The sequence below is a fragment of the Pseudopodoces humilis genome, chromosome 2 (assembly GCF_049639895.1).
Source record: "Pseudopodoces humilis isolate 2021_Gansu_Grassland_sample_001 chromosome 2, ASM4963989v1, whole genome shotgun sequence".
Taxonomy (NCBI): Eukaryota; Metazoa; Chordata; class Aves; order Passeriformes; family Paridae; genus Pseudopodoces; species Pseudopodoces humilis.
Window position 1 is genome coordinate 4,859,366 of NC_142201.1, and position 17,430 is coordinate 4,876,795.

The following is a 17,430-nucleotide window of genomic DNA, read 5'->3' on the forward strand; positions in this document are numbered from 1 at the left end:
TCCTGTAAAAATGAGCTTTCTTGTCCTCTGCAGACCACCACAACAGAAATTTGCATGTTCCTCCTAACCTTACCAAATTTATTAAAATTTAAATTAAAAGAACCCAAACCAACCCCCCCAACTCCTAACCCCAAGTTGCACTCTTAAAATTCAACTTGATCTTGTAAATATGGAGAGGCTGGGGTTATTTTAGCTGAAGACATGCTTCACCAGCTCTGAAAAACAGAAGGCAAAGAACTGCTCAAAAAATAGCTTAAGAGCTAAGAATTTGAAACTCTAGTCTGTGTCCTCATCAGATATTTAGAGAGCGGCATCCAATCTAAAGGAAAGGGATAATTTTTGTCAGATTCTTATAAAAAAAGGCTTTATTTTGAACAAGTTTTCTCCATTTGGTTTTACAGTCTCAACATACATCATATTCATGGACAAGCAGCATTTTCACAGAATAAGAGCCAAATACAAAGAAGAGAAAGCCACTTGGGATTAACAGTTTCAACCTAATTGACTCAGATTTCAGAAAATCCTGTATGCTGTCACTTATTTGAGGTAAAGGAATTCCATAGATTATGATCCACTGTTCAACAAAAGAGTCAACAATGAAATATTTGAGAATTAGGAACCTTGAGGAGGAGGGAGGAAAAAACAAATCTTAAAGACATTGTGGGCAACAAGGGAAGGGGGAGGTAGGATTTCCACTTGGTTTGTATTGGTGAGCCAACACTTGGGTCTATGAGGTGTAAATGTTTAACCATGTTAAATGTTGGTGCAGTTTAAATTTCAAATTTGATGAATTTTACTGGTAGCACAATCCCAAAAGGTGAACCTAACAAGATATGTCATGAGCTTAGTTTATATGCTGAATGCTGTCACTAGGCACCCATTAGAGTATCCAGTAAAATCCGCTGCTTTCAGTGCCCATTCTGACATATTCCAGTTACATGGGGAATTTCTGGGCAGCTGTGCAATCAGATCATAAAATTATACATTTGGTAGAATTCTAGAATGCTTTCTTAAGTAAAATTGTATTGGTGGAGAGACAAAAAGCAACCTTCCACTGTCTGTTCATGCAAAAATATACCTGCAGTGAAACAGGATTTAGATCCATTTAAAGCCATTACAGGGACACATTTGTACTTGGTTTAAACCAACTTTATAGAACAACTAACTTTTAAACTAGCTTTATAGAGCAAATCTTAAACCTTTTAAATAGTATCCACATTGTATTAGATACTGTTTAAAAAACAAAAACTATCCTCACCTTTTGTAGTTTGAGATTGAAATTAGCTCACCAATAATCCTGAATCTCATTTAAGAGAAATATGGAACTGGATAAAATATCCTGTAAACTCTAAGAACTAAATTATCAATGTGAAATTCCTAATGCCCAGAAGAAATACATTTCAGCTCAATTTAATGCCAGGCACTGCTCAATTTCTTCCAGTAAAGCATCATTTATGTACTTACAACAAAACATCATGTGGAAGATGGGCTTCACTGCTTGAGTAATATTTCTTCAAAAAGGGTCCTGGCACACCAAGTTCCAAAGTCTGGTTGGCCAAACCATCCAGTGGGAACAAAAAAATTTAAAATTGAACTGGTGAAAGAATTTAGTTTAAGAAGCAAAGCAGATTAATTTAGAAAAACTCATTTTAAGTTCCAGAGAAAAATGGAACTTTTATACTTAAGTATAAGTTTTATACTTAAGAGGCAGAAAGAAGCTGGTTTGTTAATCATCTGACTATGTGATGCATCCGTATCCTATTTCCATTTTTTTTAGAAGAATCACCAAGGAACAGATTTATCATTTAGGAAGTTATCTGGCTCAGAACTAAGGAAGCTCTAGCAAACTCTCTCCCCAACTGGAAAGCTGTGTTTTATTGCGTAGCTTTGTGTAATAAAGTTCTACTTTGCAGAAATATGATTGATGACCCAAAGTTCTTGCTACTTTACAGTTTGAATAAAAGCAGACACGAATGAGGTGAAACTGCAAGTCAACCATTGTACAAACTGTCTCTCAGGATATTCCAACATTTCCACTGGAGCTTTAACACTTTGGGACACAACCTATGATATTCAGTGATTGTGCAATTCAAGCTCAAAAGAAAAAAAAAAAGTATTTGTGAAGGAACTGCCATCTGTCCATTAGCTTTCACCACACTCCAGACCATCAGAAAGGTGGAAAAAAGATTTATTTTCCACTAGCATCCAATTAGTTTTCTATGACCTTGAATGCTAACAAAATGCTTTTCAATAAATGACAGGTGAGAGAGCATAGCTTAGAAAAAAAAAATCTGTTAAGAAAATTGATCCTTGTATTTAGGACCTTGCATTTCCTTCAACAGCACTTCTCTATCATGCTGCATGGAGCTTAATTTTGGTGTTTTTTTTTTCACAAAACCCTCACCTGCCTATTATGAATCATTGCAATAAAAATATTTTTTCCACACTGCACTAGGCAACTTTCTTTCCAGCTAAAGAAAGGAATTTAGTCAAGAATTATAAAAACCTGAACTATGAACTCTGGCACATCCAGGAGCAGCCACTCAACTATGCCAGAGTGCTTAGAAAATAGGCAGCCAGGAGTAGCAACTCAACTACTCCGGAGTGCTTAGAAAATAGGCTTTAGATTTTACACCAAGAAATTGGATTTATTGTAAATGCCACAGTCACATTGATAGACAGAGCACAGACTTCTGGTAACAAACAAACATACATTTTTGTAACTAAGCGTTTCTACTCAGTAAATAAATGCATTTCGCACAGCCTTCCTCTTAAATGTGCCTAAACTAACCTAAGTAAGCAGACAGCATTAGCAGAAAAGGGAAACTTATGTGAGTAACTGTTTCTTAAGCAGTATATTATTTTTACTATGTATATAATATTTTATATTATATACACACACATTTTCATCAACAGTTCAAATTATACCCGAATAAAATAAAAAAAAAACCCAAACCAAAACTGGCGCTCCTCCAATACATTTACCACCTTTCCCTCAGGCAGACTTAATCCAGGTATTTGTCAAGATAGAGGAATGACAGTTAAAAAGACTCCCCCCACAAGAAACAAGTTACACAAAGAATACTGTATCACTACAAATTTTTTATTCAGAAGCCCATCTTTAAAAAAAATGTCATTATGAACTTGTTTGGTCAAACTACAACACTTTCTAGCAGACATACAGTAAAAATGGCATGGCTCAGAATCGACCGGATCGTTCACGATCTCTTGACCGCCTCCTGTCACGCTCACGGCCTCCTCCTCCTCCTCCTCCTCCACCGCCACGGCCGCGATCTCTGGATCTAGACCGGCGTTCACGGGACCTCGACCTGGATCTATGCCTTCAAAGAAAGTTTGGACATTTTATTCTTTCATCCCAGGCAGCACCACACAGCGGAACACGTAATTAAGAATGGGAGTGATGAGGGAGAAGAAAGGCAGCATGTCATTAGAAGGATTGGTTAATTGGCACTTGGGCTGCAAACCCAGTGTATTTATAAACTGCCCAAATTTCATACTGGGGAGTCAGCACAAACAGGTACAAGAATTGGCTGTTCCCTGCAGTCATCTGTTCCAATGGATGTGCAAACCCTAAGGGAAGGAACAGCTACAGCGCTGTTATATAAAGCAGGAGAAGGGGACACCTGCTTTGGCAGACAGGAATAGCTCTTAGCAACACACACTGAAAGCCTACAGCTGCTTCTAAGTCCACCCATATTCAATCAATTGCATAAATTAGCAATTACAACCCTATTCTCTCTTGCTGTTCCCTCTACATGATTTCTACCCCCTCCTCAGGACATCAGCACTGGCAAATCTTCTTCCCTGGCTCTTAAGTTGATAAATTCAGGAAGGGAGCTAAAACCACCCAGACAGAACATACTGCTACCACAGCTACTATCAATCAGAGTTACTGATTCTGGGAGTTCCAGATTTGTAACAGTGACCAAAAGGTTAATATAAAAAGCACACTTGGTCTTTTCATAAAGCATTCAAATATCTGAAAAATTTACTTAGCCACAAATACGTGTGGCTAAGCAGCACAATCTGTGTTTTTCAAAGTTAAATTCATCCTCACAGATTCTGAAACACTGCCAATTAAGAGATGTTTATAGAAAAAACACATTCACAATACCAGGCTCCTTCTGACTGATAGAAATCTACAAAAATCACACTCTATATATAAGCAAGATCAAAAATTTTATATGCCTATCCCAAATAGCAAGGTCTTAAATGCAAGCAGATTGGATCCAGTTCCAAGTGAACCACCATAGTAACAAGCAGTGGTAAAAGCCTTTGTACAAGGTACCTCACTAAATGAATAATTTAATATATAATAAAATGTATTTATCAATTTTTTTTTCCATTAAGCAAAATCACTTCTTTCTCCTACTGGGAATTCCCATCAAGAAGGGACACACTGTAAAGCTAAAAGCGAGCTCCATACAATGACTGGCTGGTATTAACAGTAAGAAATGAATACAGATTGCAACATTTCACCATTAACAGTTAAAAGCAAGTAAGGTTGGGTCCTGAGTTTGATCTATAGATATGCCTGACTGCACATAATGCTGAAAGCTGCCAAAATACCCACTGGCAAGGTAGTCTGCATCTAACAAAGGCCAAGAAGCATAAAGCAACTTCTCCCAAATACATCCATCTTGTACACTTTACAGTTTGGAGATCTGAACAGGTAGGGCCTACGTACTCAGTAACTCTGAGTCTTCTCCTTGAGCCTTCCACACATTCAGAATCCCCAGTGCTGCAGAGCAAGAAGCACTGCATTTTTAGAGCCCTAGTCCCTTATTCTAAACTGGCCACTTGATGCCCTCTGGCATGTGCCAGAAGTGTGTCAGATAAAGCAAGAGGATTTTGCACAAGTTTAAAGATTTGCCTTCAGATTTTTCAGCAACTGATTCTTAAATCACTTGTTTTAGTAGTGTTTAACAACAAACTTACTTTTTACGACGCCGGCCATACAACTCGCGCCTTAACTCTCGAGAAATGGGCTTCAAATGCATAAAGTTGCAGAAACCTCCTCGTGTACACTCTCTGAAACAGAATTCAAGAGGCACAGTTAGAACTTCCAGCTCGACACTATCTGCTAACCTCTGCTGACCTCTAACACCTCACTTCTAGGTGAAAATCCCCAAAAGATGGCAGAAGTCAGGAGGGTTCACTGCAGGTCCTGCACACTACTGGTACCTGTTTTCTTCCTGCACTCAGCCACGTAAAATCCACCCCCAAGCACCCTCCCTGCTGTGCAAACACCTCCCAGCTGTGGAGGCAAGAGGAAGCCCCTGCTTTACCCCATCTCGTATTGACGGCAACAGGCCTCTCTGAAGTCAGTCACAGGGGAGAGCTCGGCATGGATGGGCTGCCCATTAAACCAGCGATTGTTCAGGTCGATCACCGCCTTCTCTGCATCTTCTTCACGGCGGAACTGAAAGTACAATTAGCATTTTCAGTGAAGCAACTGGAACAGAGAAGATTCCTATCAAATCAGTTGTGTGATATCTGAGGCTCAGGGCTAGTAATGAAACCAAGAAGCTACCCGAGATTTCTTGGACATTCCATCAAATTAAGGGTAAATATGCCAGCTTTTCATTAGCTGGGACTCAAGGGCTAATCAAAACATTGATTCTCCTCTTCATTATGCTCTGTTTAGTCTTTCAAGTGGGAAAGTTAGTCAATAGAAGATACGAAGATATTGTATTTTCTTAGTATAGCTTTAAACCAAGAGAATGCTTATAAACACTTTCTGAAATACCAAGTCCTGATGTAATGCATTTTTTCAAAAATTTAAGAGAAATTTATATAAAAACTGGAGATAACATTAATTTAAATGAGAATTTACAAAAATCAGATCCTGTTTTACGATGAATGTAAAACTTAAATTTGAAATTCCTTTTCACAGCTGATTTTTTTTAAAACAGTGTTTTTTTCTGATTATGACCTACAGTCAAGAATTTCAGGTGTGAAAATACTTTCTAGCTGAGGCAACATACAGCCAAAATATTCAAAGGAACTCTTTCACACCACCTCCACACTGTGAACACAGTAAAATTTCTGCAGGTGACAACTCTGTACTTGTTATTCAAGAGAAACCAATGACTTTTAAAGGTTAAACCTAAGTGCTCCTGTTTGCACCTTGAACCACCCAGCTACTGCCAAATCCAACTTGGTCACAGATATTGTGTTTAACTAAAAAGTTGGAAAATTAATGCATCTGTGGCATATAAACCTATCTCATACTGATGTGCTTAAAGGGCAGCATGATACTAAAACAGATCCCAAATTAATCCTGCCAAACTGAACAGTCCAGCAACAGTGATAGTTTATGTAAAAGAAAATCAAAGTGTAAGTCTTTCTGAAAATTACATAATTTGAACTATCAAGAAATTTTCTCAAAATTCATTAAAATTTATTTTGGATTCCTTTAACATTTTTACTCTACTTTAAACTGTGAAGTTGGAGAGGAGCTTATACACTGAAGAGTTCTCCTAGCAAAATAAAATCTACAATCACACAGTAGCTTTTAAAATTCTAAATCAATAAATATCACCCCCCTCCTGATTACATGAGCATCTCTTTGTCCTACCTTTACGTATACATTTCCAACTAAATGATCTCCAAGGTTATCACAAACGTTCATCTCCTCAACTTCGCCGTATTTCTCCTCCATTTCTGTGAAGACCTCCTAAGCACAAAGCAACCCAGCAGAAGTTTGCAGCACATTATTTGTAAGCACAGAAACATTGCATCTAGCTCTAATTAAGTATTAAAAAAAAACCTTCCTTGGAAAAAAGCGAGACCACTTGATTTTCTTTTTTACATTTTTTGGTTTAAAGTTAGTACTTGCTTGGCCATCTGTAAGCACAGCACTACCAATATACAATAAAAACCTATGGAAAACACGCACAGCATATACAGAATACACAGAATGCACTGAAAACACAACACAGAAACCCTGATGCTAGCTTCAGGTACTTGTTTCCATATAAATAATTAAGAATACTTTAAATTTAGAAAAAAATGAGATTATACAATCAAAATGCTACATTACTTAAGCTGCTGATGTTAAACAAAGTCTATTTCAAGCAGTAAAATTAAGGCCAAACAAACCAATGGTTACATCAGGAAATATTTAATACAAAGCTGTATGCTTTAAATGAACACCTGAGGAAATAAGTGGTTTTTTCCCCTCAATCCATCGAATTGTGCTATCCACTACATCTATTTAACTTATCTGTGGTGACAAATCCAGTGACATTGCAATGCACCTTTACATACCTCAAAGAACTCATCATAATGTTCCTGCATCTCAACATCGCTCACAGCACCTGCAAAAGTCAAAGAGTCAGATCGATTAGAGCCTGCCAATAAGGAATAGGAGATTTTGATCAAACTACAAAACAATCTAGAGAGGCCGTCTGGAGCATAAGAGACATCATATAGCATGGAGCTAACTAACAGGAATATTGCAAAATAAGGATCTGTGAAGAGCTTTGAGTCCCCAAAATATCTGTCAAAACATTACATTGATATGATCAAATCAAAGCAAGTTTTAATCAGAGCCAAGCTTGTATGCCACAAATTTAAAGGGGAAAAGAATTACTTTGAAATATCACTTAAAATTTAATGTACAGTCCCACTCTCTAACTACCAACAATTTTACCTAAACAGAAGGCAAGTGCTTTGTTACAATTCCATACCTTAAAATATTAACAATTTATTATATTCCTCTTCCTAAAGGCAGAAATTTATGGCCACTTCTCCAGCATATCCACTAGAATTTGAGAGCTCACGATGTAAAATAGCCCAGAATCTTTTTTTAAATTTGCTGAAAACAATTACTGAAATGACACACTTTTCTGTGCCCTCAATTCTTTGCAAAAGAGCACCATTTTCTAGTTTGAGTGTCACTTCATTTTTCTGTAGTCCTGCAAAACACCTTTCAGTGCAAGACAAGCCAGCCTCAAATCAAGATTATTTTCATGCTGTAAGCTGGACTTCATAAATGAGTGCTGCTTGCCTGCTGCTACAAAACCCAATATAAGTGTGGCTTATTTTTTTCAAAGCATTAGAAGTATAAAAATGAGTTTCATTTATTTCTTCCAGTCTACAGCACTTGAAAAAAGCTTGTATACATTAAAGCCATTAGATCAGCTCTTCAGCAGTTAAGTGGTTTATTAGGATCAAGAGAAGCAGTTTTACAACAAACCCTGCATTTTATGCTAGAAAAATATGCTAGTGTTTAAAATTACAAACCAGATTGTTTTAATTCACAGAATGTGAAAGACAAGAAACTGAGCCAATAAAGCTGAGTTTATTCATTTTCAGGCTATTATGAAAAAATTTTTGGCTAGTATTACCACTTGGACAAACTATATGTTTTTCTTCAAAGGTTCTAATATTAACCAGCCACACTCTCTGTTCCTGTTCTTCCACCCAGCTCACCTCCTCCTTAGAGGCTAAGGGGCATTTGGTTTATAGTTTAGGCTAACAACATTTCTGCATTTGAGATATGTTTGCTTTTAAGAAATTTCTTCTCCTCCATGGTTATAGCAAATTAAGGAATATCAAACATTAAACCAGTAATTCCAGGCAGTTTAATACTTAACTATACTCCCAAGGTTTTGCCAACACCACTGATAACAGCTTACTAACACCTAAGGATTTTTTGGTTTTGTTTTTAAAGGTATCAGACAGCAGCCTCTGTGAGCCTCAGTGGGAATAACTACTTTTTACCAGAGGGACAAATGTTAAAACCTTTTTTTGGTCCTATTAGGAGATCACAGGCAACAGTTAGTTAATGACTATTTCAATGACCTTCTAAAGTGGGAAGCATACATATGCACAGGCTTTACAAACATCCATTTTCCAGGGCTACTGGTATCTGAACCATGAGAAGCCCAATTACTAATTCAAATACTCAGGAAAACTATTGCTGTTCCAAACTAAGGTTAATCCTCTACGACGGCAATAGAAAGGAAGACAGTTAAGCAACAATGACAAGGCATTAAATAGCTACCCAAGTTATCCATTTAAAATACATGCAATATTTAATAGGGACAAATATCAAAAACCAAGGAGCCAGGAGTTTCAGCAAACCTACTGCTTGCAGAGCTCCAGCTCTACCCCAGGAGGTACAGTCAGGCTCTGGCACACAGCTACTTGCTTGTCATGACAAACTAGAGTTGGATACCAGCATTTACAGCACTGGAGGATCTGTACAGGACTCTTGCAGCTGTAAATCTAAACAGCTCCACAGACCAAACTGCTGTAACTCTGTGCAAATTAGTTACCAGCGCATTGAGAGTTCAGGGACAGAGCAGAAACACCCAGCTGGAAATGTTTTGGTCTACTGAAACAGCGTTAACTACTAAGCATCTGCAAGGAGAGAGCCTACAAACCAATGGAACTGGTCAAGCATCTCAACAAAATGACACAGCTCATTTACATGTCCAGCTTGATCGTGTGACAAAAACACAAATTGCATAATCGAGCCATTATTCCTTTTAGAAGCAAGAGAGACAGTGTTGACTTTCAAGTTAGTGGCTGATTCACAAAGCACTTCTAATCAGATGCTGGTAACTAATCTGAACTAGTCTATAAACCAACAGTCAAAAAAAAAAAAAAAAAAAAAAGTAGCCAAACAAAGCTTTATTACCACACAGTCAATACTCACTTCAACAATAAATATTAGTTAGAAAAGAACACCGACCCTTTTTTAGTTCTACAAATTCTTTTTTTTTTTTAAATCTTACTCTAATAGTGATGATTCAATTACAATGATAAATCAGTTAATCGCCGATCAACAATCCTGGGCATTAAGTGCTGCCAGTCTCACAGGAGATGTGTTTGCTTATGCCCATTTGTGTCTCAGGAGGAGTCATTAAATTACTTCATGACCATACCCAAATGCCTTCCCCTCCTCAAAAGTACTTTAATAAAAATACTTGTCTTAGGTAAATATGCCAAATGGCATTGGAATTTGAATTTTCAAAGCATGGAAAGAATTTTAAACATGCACCCATCCAAAAAGGACAGCTGCAGAAGGGGTTAGTCAGTCATGGTGTGTTCTTCCAAAGTACATTCCCTGAATGGAAGCTGCATTAACCTAGGACAAATTTACGCATGCAGTCTGAAAAGTTTCAGTTAAAGTTCTCTTAACATTTACAGAGCAGGACATTTGTTCTGGATGAAGTCAATGTCTCACTGTCCTGCTCTTTTCGACAGTAGAACCTAATGGATGGCACAAGACATACAGAAAACCATTCCTAGGATGCAGGCAACTGGCAGGGAGGTGACAGAAGAAAGCAGTGCAACCAACACCGCTTCACAGGGGAAGTACAATTTCAACCCTTTTTGATTTAGTATTTGGTATTCAGATTCCCCTCATAGTTTTGGGAGCAGGGAGGAAGGTAGTGGGACAAAGTTTGTTGGGTTTATTTTTTGTTTGTGTTTTTTTTTGAACACATGTAAGGAAATGTGGTCAGTTTGATCTGTTAAACTAAAATGGCAGACCAGCTTAAGTCGACACTGAGCTCTGACAATCAAGCCCAGGGAACCAGTGAAGGAACTTGTATGAACTTACAGCGCAAACCGTCAGCAGACTGGGAAGAGTTTTGAGGGTTACGGTAAATGTTCAAGAGGGCAATGGTCTGAAATACAAAACGCAACAACTTTATATTATGGAAAATAATTTTAACAAGAAACTGGTTTCCTTTAGGGTCGCTTTAGCCGAGTCTGTGCTGAAAGAGAGGTGGTTATTCTCTCCCAAGCAGGAGAACTTGCACTTAGCTGGTGACCTTTCTACATCAACCTAACACTGTAAAGTAATAGAGATCTCATGATACTCCATTATTGTATTCTTAATTTCACTCCATTCACCAGTATTACTGTAGAGGGGTTTTGCATGATTTCAGACAGCTCTGAAAATAGGTGGTATATAAACACAGCAGTCACATTACAAGCATAATAATTTTAATTTGTTATTACTGAATGGCTTCTTAGCAGCAAAATCCCAGGAAAGGAAGTAATACAATAATTAGAGCATAACATGAAATCTCCATTTTCCTAAAAAAGTTAAGATGAAAGAAAACCCAGTTTTGGGACTTACCGTACATCACATATAGACCTATTTTTTTTTTATTTTTTTTTTTTTGGGTGTTAAATCAAGAATTTGAAAAATGTCTGCAGCTTAACCTTTTCAAAGGAATGCAGTGTTACCAAGTAACCAAGTTTCACTTTGCAACACAAAAGGGAATCTGCATCAAGTCCAATTTGTGCAGTCCTTTCTGCATTCAGAGTTGCACACATTCCACAAATTCTTGATCTGTGCGCAAGAAGAGTTCCGTCACTTGTCCTGTTTGCAACAGCTTTATGTCAGCAGCTCAGAAGCCAACATTATTTTCTCATAATTAGGAGTGGGCTCTTTAACACCATTCTTTAAAAAAATTTCTCCAACTGTGGGACTTACAGTGTGAGCCGTCAGCCGTCTGTGCACTGTTTTGGGGGTTACGATAGATGTTTTGAATCAAGATGGTCTGCGGGGAAAAAAAATAAAAAGGGGAATTCTACTGGCTGCTGTGCATATAATAGACAATTGCAAAGAGACAACTTGTTTGCAAACAGCTAAAAGTCATATTTTATCCTTAAGACTTCCTTTTGTATTTGCAGAGTATCTTCCAAAACTGCATCCAGACCATCATATTATGAAAACAGTTTTAATTAACCACCAAGAAAGAGCTGCGTTTATCTCAACAGCTATCCTCAAAATGGGAGGTGTGAGGCCCAGTAACCTAAAAAGTCACACGAGGTATTCTAGAGATGCCTAAACTTTCGAGACCAGATTCACTACTGCAAGTCTAGGGGGGGAAAAAATAAGTGTTATGTGCACAGCATGTAATATATAATGCCACAGTGTCCAAAATGCTACACCAGACCATAAGGCCTTTAGGCAACTGCTACATCTCGTTTTGTGCATCAGGATTTTCTTGGTGGAATTTCTGTTTAAATAATATAATAGCATCATAGGTTCACATGTTTCCGATCCTTCAAACAAGGACAATATCCTTTTAGCCCTTCTGCTTTTTACTTGAAGAATTAGCCCAGGCAGACTTGAAACCTTACATTTGTACCGTTCTTCTTAAAATCAAGTTGTCTGAAAAAACAAACCATGTTTAAGTTAGTAAACTAATTACAAAAAAATTCCAAACGTCCATATCACTGTAAGTAGCTCAAAAATTGAGATTTGATTACTTAAAATACAAGCTCAATGTTAGTCAGTAAGAATGGCAATCCCCAAATAACTTTAGCTTAGACATTATTATTATTATTATTAGTCACAAAAAGAATTCAGAGCTTAAAGAAGTCACAGGACCAGCAATGTCACACCTACATACACTATCTATTTAACATGTAAAAAAATAGTTTTAACATCACATTTAAAATCACACACTTGTTTTATTTAGGGTCCAGCCATACCAACCAAAGCTTTGTGCTTCCATGGCCCAGGTTTCAACTATCTATGCTTTAGCCTAAAACTAGAGAGTGCCAGAAAGGGGCATCTCCTTAGGGTGTTTCTGCTGACTGGGGGTAATTTGATCACCATGGATTGTGTGACCTTTCCTAACACAGCTCTTCTGTGAAGTAGCTGCACCAGCAAGAGCTGCACATTGTGCCAGTAACTTCCCCTCTGCAAGATCTCCGCTCTATTTTCTATCACTGCTGATTGTCAACCTGCACACAAATAAAGGTTTCTGCAGACCCCACACACTGCCAGGACCTGGGAGATGTCACAGCACAGCTGCCAGATACAAGGCTGTGCAGTCCCAGACATCCCTGGATGAATGGGATGTGCCCTGCTGACCGACTTCAGCTGGTGTTGCTAATCAGCGTCTAAAGCAAAGCTAAAGGCTGCTCTGACAGAAAACTCTAGTTTTACACAAACTTTTACTGATTAAAAAAAAGATGTAAGGGTCATAGGTTTTTTTTGTTAGTTTTTTTTGTTAAGTTTTTCAGGTTTTCTAACTTGAAAGACAACTACTGTGGAAGCTGTCTGCTTTAGAAATATTTTTTTGTAGCCAATGACCTGAATTTAGGTCTCTAAATAACCAACTGCACTTCAACTTGTGTTCCATGTAGGTCAGCAACGTGGGATAGTTTTGAAAATGGACAATACTCTTTTGAAATACAGTATCTGCATTAAAAAAATTTAAAATCCCAGGAGCAAAGAGTGTTTTTTCTTGCTTAAGTATCAGAAGTCCTTATCCGCCAGTAACCTTGACATTCTCCCCTAGAAGTCCCCCTGCCCACTCCCAGTTTAACTTGATCATAGCTATGAACCCATCATATTGATTGTACTCCCAAACCAACATCAGCCCACATTTCCCATCAACTTGGCTCCTAAGCAGATTAAATGAACTTTGCAGAAGACTCTTCTGTTTTATGAACTTTTTCTCTCTAGTTAAAACCACTGCAGTTGAAGCTGCTGTAGTTAAAAATGCAGTAACTTTCAAAGGCACTATTGCTCATGAACAAAACTCCCAAAGAAATTCATGTGTGTACCTTGACAATCAGCATTGATAGAAAGAGTGAAAAACATATGTTTCTCCAGGAATGTAATTTGTGAATACTGTACAGCTCATAATAACAATAATGAAAACCCTGTCACTCCCTGCACCTTTTCAAATTTGTTTTTATCTCTGGCAGACATGCAGTCACACATCATGTCTCTAAACAATATTCACTGAGCCAAAGATTAAATAATCAATCTGTCATGCCAATTGACAATTCACCCTTAGCAACCAGGCAAGTTGTTTTCAATAAACCATTTCTTCCACAGTCAAAGAAGTACACAAGTTACTCTTGAAGCTTAAGAGCCTGGGTCAGAGAGCAAATGTAATGACAGATGAGTCACTTCTATTCATTAATTAATTTTCTTCTATTATATGTATAAAAGATTGAGGTTCCCACCTTTGGGACAGGTGGAATGTGCTGCCATTTTCTGTGATTTAAAAACTCTGGGATGGTTTAAGTGCCTGAACACCACTGAGAAGGCACACTCACCTGAAAGTTAGCACTGGTTGGTCTCTACTACAGGCAAGCTTACAACAGGATCGCTTCCTGCAGCCATTAAGGGTGACAGGAGATAATTAGAAATGCTGGGAGAAGTAAATGGAATACCCCCAAAAAAGCAAAGACCCAGATAAACTGGGGCTAAAACTGAACTAGTTAATCTGGAGCTTGGTAATTATTCACTCGTATCTGAGAATCTATGTTTTAAAGAAGCCAGAATATACTTCCACAAGAAAAAGAAAAAAGGGGAAACAAACCTGGCTAAATGTTGGTTTGTTGTGCAACCGAGAACATCTGTCTCCATGGCGACATGCTCCAATTTTGAAATAAAATGAGCAGTTGACTCTGCAAGAAAAAAATTAATAAGGTAGTTACATACTGGCACAGAAAACATTAATTTGCAATAAAGCATATGCCCTAAATGTCTTTATCTTGATGTGGAGAAGTAACACAGAAAAAAAAAAACCACATCAAAACTATACAGGAAAGCATTCCAACAAACCTGTCCATATTCATTCCTTTTACCCCTAATTTACAGCCAGTGTCTGACCAATTTCCCCCAAAGTGGTTTCATGATCCACCGCACAGAAGCGATCTCTGTTTTACTCTTCCATTTCTCCATTCTTGTCTTTACATCAGTTTCAGTGGGTGAGATAGGATGGAAAATAACGAGAAAAATGGTCTGAAAATTTACCCTGGGAGCTCTGTGGCTGAGTTGATGCAGCCCCGGTCCAGGCAATAAAATCTGCTTTAAAACTGACACAGTTGCACCTCTCTCATGTTTTATAAACCACCTGTTTAAGTTATACTCTAAGGGTAACTCAGGCTGCGACCAACACAGTAACCGAAATAATTCAGGGAAGAGAAAATCACGTTACAGAAAGAATACACATAAGCAAAATAAATTCATTAAGTTAAGCCATTTCCATTAATATAATTAATGATTTTAAGAGTAAGCTGCTTTTTGTTTTAAACCACAAGCTTTTCTTGAATGATCCGGGTTTAGAAATGCTACTGAAACTCCCACAAAAAGGTGTAACTCACGTAGAATGATCAAAGAAAACCACAAGGAGTTTAGTTACCTTGACAGGGAAATGCAAAATTCTGAAGGGCAAGAAAACTATTATGGGCTATATATGGGTAAGTGAAATATTAGAATTCTCCTGGAAGAAAAATTATTATTCCCATATTTAACACCAATTCTTTTCCACAATCCTGTGTAACCAACATGAACTCACGGAGGGGAGAATTATTAAAGTACTAAAGCACATCTGATCTCTAGCAAAGCATTCTAGTGTAAAATTGCAACATGCTCACTCTTCATTATGTTTTTGAAAACAAACACTTAGCATTATAAAATACTTACTGTCTTTTCTGAACTCTAACCTGAAACAAAAAGAAATACCTAACTACAAAATTTCCAATAGTGCCTCCAACTTCAGCACCTTCTGGAAGGTTCCGTTTGCTTTTTTAACAGAAAACAAGAGCTGCACAGGAATTTCATGCCTGATTAAAACTCTGAAACTGCAATGCATTAAATTCCTATGTATCTCCTTTGTGTGAAAGGATGCTACAGTAACAGAGCTCAAAAGAGAGGCTGCCGACACTGCTTTCCTGGAATGGCAGCACTACAGAGCAGAGCAGAAGCCCCACGGCCAGGGGCTGACAAGAGTAATTTAGTCCAGCAGCACATCGATGCCCCCTTTTCATTTTTACGAGTGGAAAAACACGCCGGTTTGGTCAGGCCGATGGTGACCAAATTTTCGTTAGGAGGGTTTTGTGTGTGTGCTTCCAACAACCAGAGAAACTAGAGGCGTTCCCGGACGCGTGGAAGGCTGCAGGCAGAAGCCTGTAGGATCAGGATGCAGCAGTCGGGGAAATCCTCCGCACCCTGGGGAGGGGGGAGAAATAACCAGTCGCTGTCCTTGCAGCAGAGCGGGAGCTCTCAGGCTGCTGCGAGGCTCAGGGACACGAACAAAAGGGGAACAGGAGGAGGAGGAGGCGCTTTCTGGCAGGAGGCGGCGGGAAGCTCCGGCACCCAGCGGCCCCGACAGGAAGGCGCAGCCGCGGGGGGAAGGGGGGAGGGCGGAGGGAGGACGGGGGAGGGCGGCAGGGCGCCACGAGGCGCGGGCACACCCTCATGGCGGCCGAGGGAGGGGAGGGAAGGGAAGGGGTGGGAGAGGAGGAAGAGAAGGAGGAGGAAGAAGTGGGGGAGGGAGTGCCCGAGAACGGCCCCGGCCCGGGAGGGGGGGAAGGGGGGGCGCGTGGGCGGGGCCACCGGGCGCGCGCGCGGGAACGCGCGAGACCCACGCGCCGCCGGGCGCCCGCTCCTGGGGTGGGGGGGAGGGGAAGGGCCTGATGGAGGCAATGACGGGGGGGGAGGGGAGGGGGGGGGACGGGGAGCGCGGCCGCCTCTCGCTTCCCTCTTCCCGCCGCGTTCCAGCGGGATGGGAAAGGCGGGAGACGTGGTCCCGTGCGGCTCCCCCGAGGCGGTAGTGGAAGAAATGGGCGAAACGGGCCGGGGGTCCCCCCGCAGGGAAGGAGGGGCAGGGAGAAGGGAGGCAGGGCTGACCGCCGCGATCGGAACAGGCCGCGTCCCCGCGCAACCCGCTTACGGGCGTCCGGCCTCCCCTCGAGCTTCCCCCCTCCCTCCCGGGGGTACCGGAGCCGCGGGATCGGCGCGGGAAGCGGGGGAATGGGGCCACTCACTTGTCCTTCTCGGTGCCGAAGATGGAGGCCAGGTACTCCGCCATCTCCCACCGCCCGCCCGCCCGCCGGACCGCCCCGGCGCCGCCGCCGCGTCACTGCGACCGCGCCGGAAACGCCGCGCTGAGGGAAGCGGGGGGAAGAGGAGGCGGGGCGCGCGCCCCACGCGGGGTCGCCGCGGCGCCCGCTCAGGGGCGGCGGGGCGGGGCCGGAGGGCGGAACCTGAAGGGCGCGGGTTCGAGTCCCGCCCCCGGCGGGGTCTGAGGGGACGGAGCTGTTCGGGGGCCCGTGGCTTCCAAATGCTGGAATAAAGGGATTCGGTCGAAGGCGGGCGTGCACGTTCTGAAAGGGTTTCAATTTAAAAGAAATAAATTAAAAAATGGTAAAATGCACTTTTGAGTTAGAAGCACAGTGGAGAGTAAAACCAAATTTTTTCTGATCGTTGTTTTGGGAGGTTTCATGGGCCAAAAGTTGCAAGTCTGAAGCCAGTGAACTGAAAATTTTGCAATGGAGTAGCAATGCATGTGGAAGATTCCAATATGGTATATCACAGAAAACCACATGAGGAAATAAACTTGCTCGTTCTGCTGATTCAGAAAACAAGATTGAGAACTCGGTGTGAGACAAGTGAAATTCATC

At 40.4% G+C, this 17,430-nt stretch overlaps 1 protein-coding gene across 6 annotated transcripts; it reads right to left on the bottom strand.

Moving 5' to 3' along the window:
- Positions 1-336: 336 nt before the first annotated feature.
- U2AF1 (U2 small nuclear RNA auxiliary factor 1) lies at positions 337-16,923 on the bottom strand. Of its 6 annotated transcripts, XM_088068428.1 has the most exons (9): positions 16,795-16,917; positions 15,452-15,976; positions 14,343-14,430; positions 10,601-10,667; positions 7,294-7,343; positions 6,602-6,700; positions 5,310-5,443; positions 4,960-5,052; positions 337-3,341 (listed from the first exon to the last, which is right to left on the bottom strand). In XM_088068428.1, exons 5-9 carry the CDS (start codon positions 7,321-7,323, stop codon positions 3,200-3,202), a joined length of 498 nt encoding a protein of 165 aa, XP_087924554.1. In that variant the 5' UTR covers positions 7,324-7,343; positions 10,601-10,667; positions 14,343-14,430; positions 15,452-15,976; positions 16,795-16,917; the 3' UTR covers positions 337-3,199. The 6 variants fall into 6 exon arrangements, with proteins under 6 accessions (XP_087924554.1, XP_005526580.2, XP_005526581.2 ...); XM_005526523.3 differs by lacking the exon at positions 15,452-15,976 and having other exon boundaries at positions 16,795-16,923; XM_005526524.3 differs by lacking the exons at positions 10,601-10,667; positions 15,452-15,976 and adding an exon at positions 11,486-11,552 and having other exon boundaries at positions 16,795-16,923.
- Between the last annotated feature and the right edge of the window lie 507 nt (positions 16,924-17,430).